Below are 6,000 nucleotides of genomic sequence, written 5' to 3' on the forward strand. Positions count from 1 at the left end.
TAAATTAGAGTCATACCCAAACATTTAAGTAGAGGGAGATGAAAAAAACATATGTGCAATAAACATGCATCTAAGTATTTTCATGGGGTATCTTTTATAATGTAAATTTGGACTCTGAAAAGACAAAAATACATGCTGGTGAGAAACCTTGAGATCACAGAAATTTCAGGAAGTAAAACTTAAATTGAATCTGGGATAGAAAATACTCTCAGAAAACTGCCAATCAGCAGTACAGACTTTCCTTTCATAATTTCCCCCATAGTAAGATGATGTGATAGTTAAAATAATGATATTTCTGACAGTGAAGTGGCTAAAAATTCCACGTGGCTTCTTTATCTCCAGGGTCATGTTTTTTCCAACTAGTACTTAATCATATAAATGAAAGATACCACAATGTACTTTAACTTGTGACTACAGTAAATCACCGCAAGAAACAGCTCCTGCAGAAACGGCACGTTGGGGTCACTGAAATAATGATGTGGCAGCTCCATCCCAGCCTTTGTACAGGGAGGCACTGAGTCCTTTTGTATGTGTAACCAAAGACTTTGTACTCAACTGCCGCCCACAGGGCTATAAAATGGTTGGTTGTGGTTTAGCCAAAGTATTGGAGCTTCAGCTTCAGCATCCTTTCAATGAAAGGAAAGGTTGATTTCCTTTAGCACTGACTGGTTTGGGCTTCCCTGGTGGCTCAGATGGTAGAGAATCACCTGCAAAGTGGGAGACTTGGGTTTGATCCCTGGATTGAGAAGGGAATGGCTACCCACTCCAGGATTCTTGCCTGGAGAATTCCATTGACAGAGAAGCCTGGTGGGCTACAATCCATGGGGTCACAAAGAATTGGACACAACTGAGTGACTAACATTTCACACTTAGATTATAAATGCAATTAATATGTTATGGCTCAAGCATGTTGCCACAATGGAATGCCAAAGGAAAAAACAACAGTATTTCCTGTTGTTTACAAAGTTGGGCCATATGAAAATCAACTGAGTTAATACATACAGTGAAGAATGACAAGAAGACTACAAAGCAACCAGAGACATGTTTTTTCCCCAAATACTTTCCAGCTAGAAAAGACAGGAAAAACATAGAAGTTTCCACACAGACCCTCTCTTTTAAATCCCAGCTCCACCACTTGCTAATTGTGTGACTCTAGGCAAGTTTCTTTCCTTCTCTTAACTTTGATTTCCTCATCTATTACAAGAGGATGAAAAAGCAGCACCTGCTTTCCAGGGCTGTTATGGAGATAAAAGAGAGAATTCATGTAATACCTTTGGTCAGTGCAGGTATTAAGCATTAAATATGTTTTAGCTAAATTGTATCTGACTCTTTTGTGACCCCCATGGACTGTAGCCTGTCAGGCTCCCATGTCCATGAAATTACCCACGCAAGAATACTGGAGTGGATTGCCATGCCCTCCTCCAGAGGATCTTCCCAACACAGGGATTGAACCCACATCTCTTATGTCTCCTGCATTGACAAGCAGGTTCTTTACCACTAGCAGTACCTGGGTAGGCTCAGGGAAGCATAGCGTTTGGGAAAGGCTTCCAGAACATCGAATCAGTCAGTGCAAGACTGGGTTCTGACTGCTTTGCTCAGGAAGAGAGTAGAAGGGCTGGAATATAAAGAGGAAGAACAATTTCTTTCACCAAAACCTAGCAATGAACACAAATGTTCATCTAGCAATGAACACAAATGGCCAAAAGGAAAGTGATAAGGGTTATGAGTGAGCTATAAAGTGCTAAGAAGGTTCTAAAGAGGGATAGCTATTTCCAGCTGGTTAAAAGGGTGTGAACGCTACAAAAGAAAAGGCCTGTAAGCAAAGCTTGAAGCATAATAAGTATTAATATTTTCACAAGTAGAGAAGGGAGAGAAGCATTCCTGAAATGGTGATTCATATTTGGTTGTAAGAGAGTGATGATACAATAATCCTTCTTGAGAATCCCTTTTTTAGTACTTTACTAAAAATGAGCATCAGGAATAGCAACATATTACATGTCTTAAATTTGTATTTTAAAGTATTTGTTTTCATTTTTAGTTTGAATCTGGAAATTTTTGATCTAGAGAAATTTTAGAGATTTGAAGTTTTACTGATCCCTTTCTATTTTTTCTACATTAATTCCTGAAAGCAAGCTTTCATCTTTACTACTATAGTATGTTTTGACATGTCAATATAACATCTATACTCTTCATAAACCCATATATTTAATGCCTGAAAATTCACAGATCACAATTGTGTTTTAATTCCAAACATACTAAGACAGTTTTAAGAGATGAGATGCAAATTGTAAGTAATCACATTTACAGAATTTTCAGAGCAAATTTCCAACATATAGTGCTCATTCATTACTTTAGTATATAAAATGCTTTTCAAAGTCATAACTTTAAAATAATCTCTAAATGTCTTTTTTTAATCAACTCTATCTTAGAAATGTCATGTCCCTTCAAAAGCTTCAGTTTTGTACTTGAGCCAGTTATTGATACTCTTAGGACAAATGCATATCACTTAACTAATTTAGATTATTTCATTCTTATAATTTGCCTACTTTCCTGAATTTAACCATTCATCTATGATGACTTATTGTGTTACAGTAGCTTTTTGATCCTTTCTAATTTAATAAGGAATGTACCTTTTAATACTGCCTCTCATCAATAAACAAATACTTGATTCTACTATAAAGATTTTTCATAAAAATAGGGAAATAAATGGCTAGGTAGTATAAGTGAATCCAGTGCCTTGATTTACTTATGAAACATTTAATTTGTGACTTCCATTTATTAGTTCTTTTTAAAAAATTCCATTTTTCACAAAAGTAGTGACACCATGATCACCTAAAATGATATTAATATCTACCTAAGGAAGAAAAAGATGAAGTTGTGGGAAAAAAAGACGTGGAACTCCAAAAACCTCTTTTACCTTTCCATGAATTAGATGAAGGAGCACAGGTCTTTGCATTGCTTCCAAGTTTTCCTTTCTTATGATTTGAGATGACTTTTTTCCTTTGAAAATGCTCTTCTCTCCTCTCTGTTGATTCACATTTTCAACATTTACATCTTTCATCTGGAATCACGGAAAGAAACCTATTAGAAAAACTTCCTATACCTGCTTCCATCAGAGTTTCCTAGAAAATAAAATGGTAAAGCAATAAACAGGGTTGGCCATAATTTCTTCTGTCATTCAACACATGATTCACAGTACCTCGCCATCATCTTTAAAAGAAAGGAGAAGGTATTCAAAAATTAGATTTTTGAATTAGGTAAAAATACTGACATTAAAGGAATCTGTGACTTCAGGTTTATAGTAACTGTGTCTAGAATATGGCTCTTTAATGTCATTTTCACTCTCTTCATTTGTTTTGAACTGTTGCTGTCTGCCTGCTCTCTTCACTTTCTGTACCATTTGTTTGAAAGGTATCCTGCCTTGTTGTACCTCTATACATACAAAATTAAGCACTAACAATCTGATTACTGAACAAAGAGGTTCAGAATGTTTTCTGCAGAATACTGTTCTACTGAGAAATGGGGAGATGGATGATAAAGTTGTGATCCAACTCGGAAAACACACACAGCTATTAGAGACAACCAAAGAAGCAAAGATTACTTGATAAATGTATTGCAACAGTACCTCATTATAAAGTATATTACCAACTACTCACCAGTTACAATGAGGAAAATCTTGGTCCTGGTGCCTGCTTCACACTGACGTATAGAAGGAGAACTGACTTTACTAAAGAAATCTATTGCTTTTAGGTCCTTGAAAAGCAAATGTGGAATCATATATTAACGTCCGAAGAGGCCCAAAGGCCATCTAATTTGACCTTCTTTGTCAACACATAAATCTAAAGCATCATAACTGACCAAACACTGCCATTCAGGGAAGCACCTGGTTTCTGTCCTCAGGAAGAAAGCAGGATAGGTTACTTCCTCATTAGTGATTCCACCTGTCAGATCAAGGAACTCAGGAAAGCTAGAAGGTCACAATTTTTCTCCTCCTTCAGTACTCTCGCCTGGAAAATCCCTTGGGCAGAGGAGCCTGGTAGGCTGCTGTCCACGCTACAAGTCGGACACAACTGAGCAAATTCACTTTTCACTTTCCTGCATTGGAGAAGGAAATGGCAACCCATTCCAGTGTTCTTGCCTGGAGAATCCCAGGGACAGGGGAGCCTGGTGGGCTGCCGTCTATGGGGTCGCACAGAGTCAGACACAACTAATGGTCTCAATTGCTTTTCATATGACATGGATTCTATACTCCTTACATGCAGAACATTTCAAATGGATTCTAGTTTATTGTACCTATTAACACGACATATTAACAGCCTGGCATGCTGCAGTCCATGGGATCACAGTCAGACACAAGTGAGCTACTGAACAACAACAAATATGACATATAGAACTGAACATAATACTTCAGTTACCAGTAGACACCTTCATTTGCCTGTTTCAATAATTTGGAAAGATCAGATAATTTTTGATTAGCAAAAACTTCAAAACTGTGTATCTACTTATTTTAGTGATGGATAATATTCAATGAACATATGGCCAACAGCACAAACAAGTGCTATTGAATGGTACACTTCTCAAAGACTTTGCTAACATCTAATCTTTGCATCTCTCTGGGGTAGAAAATACCCACTGTAATTTGGATCAGTTGGTTATCATCACCATCAGGACTCCTCCACAGTAAGACGACATCCACATTGGATGAAATTCGGTAGCCCACACTGTCTTGGAGGTTTCCTTTGCCCCGATCGAGATAAACTTCAGTGGAGTATGTGAGTTTGTACAGTCGGTCATTATTTAATGAGAGACCAGTTGTGTGACCTGTAAAAAAGACAGTGATACAAGTCAAGTCTTAGTTGTAAGGCACCCAGCAGGCCAGGGACTATGCTATCTTGCCATCAGTGCATTCCTTCTCCAGCACAGTGGTACCCAGTGGGAGCTTATATTTGTTAACGGGAGTAAATCTTTGCTAAATGAAACATGGTTCTACTTCATCTGCTGAAATTATTGGTTGAACAACAAAAACAACAACTAACAAAGAAATAAGCTTCCATTTCAGAAAATTTAGTTTGTATCTTTAAATAATAATCCGATTATCTAAATATTGCCTTGGTTGAACTATAGAATATTTTTAAATAAATATCATTGTATTGCTTTAACTTATATGTATATTATTTCTTCCCCTCTCCCTGCCCAGCTTTCTTTAAATCAAATAATAAAATTTGATTTCAAGTAGAAGTTCAGCCAGAGATTGCTTGATAATTTTCAATTAACATATTTAAAATACAACAGGTCAAAGCCAAAGAAATTTTAGCAGTTAGATGGTAGTCCCTTACATTGGATATTTTGAACATTTAAACAATATCCCTTCAAGATAATTTATCCTATTAATTAAATTAGCAAACTTTCAGTATGAAAGTACATTTCCAGGCAACACATATGTAAATTTAAATTAGCTGTTCCTGAATAAAATGATGTTTTCCTACATAAAATCCAGCACAGGTTTTAATTTGGAAGGGACAATTTAATGTTTAATGTCAAATAGTATACAAGTCAGCATCATAACCAAAAAAAAAAAAAAGATACATGGAAGAGTTCATATAGTTTCCAGTCGGTATATCTTAACCCAAAGAAAACATAAAATAGTCGCATCCAGTCTTTCTCAAAGATGAACTGAAGTCATACAAAGTCTTTTGATATATCTTCCATTCATAGCTCTCAGGAGAGAGTAAAAAAAGATTCCAGTAGGCATTTTTCCTCAGGGCTAACAGGGCAGAATAGACTAGTTAACTGTAACAGGCAACCATGTCTCTTTTTCCCCCACAGGAAGCATGCATATGGGGGAGGGACAGAAAAGGAGGCTGAGATGACTAGGAGAGAATTGAGGCAGCTGAGGAAGGAAGTGAAATTACTTGAAAAGTCAAAAACTAAGAAAACCTCTTTCCTATCTATTCTAAGTCTTTCATATGTATTATTTAATCCTCAAAAAAATCTAATGGG

The 6,000-nt window shown here is 36.5% G+C and overlaps 1 protein-coding gene across 1 annotated transcript in view; it reads right to left on the bottom strand.

The window, feature by feature from the left end:
* LOC120861897 (microsomal triglyceride transfer protein) overlaps positions 1–4,811 on the bottom strand; it is a 47,110-nt gene extending 42,299 nt beyond the window's left edge. The window contains exons 1-2 of the mRNA XM_040237800.1: positions 4,634–4,811; positions 2,918–3,061 (exon numbers count right to left, since the gene is read on the bottom strand). Of these exons, the coding sequence (XP_040093734.1) occupies positions 2,918–3,061 (144 nt within the window). The 5' untranslated portion in view covers positions 4,634–4,811. The remainder of the gene's footprint in view (positions 1–2,917; positions 3,062–4,633) is intronic.
* Positions 4,812–6,000: the final 1,189 nt, after the last annotated feature.

This window comes from Oryx dammah, unplaced genomic scaffold (assembly GCF_014754425.2).
Source record: "Oryx dammah isolate SB20612 unplaced genomic scaffold, SCBI_Odam_1.1 HiC_scaffold_3, whole genome shotgun sequence".
In the NCBI taxonomy this organism is placed as follows: Eukaryota; Metazoa; Chordata; class Mammalia; order Artiodactyla; family Bovidae; genus Oryx; species Oryx dammah.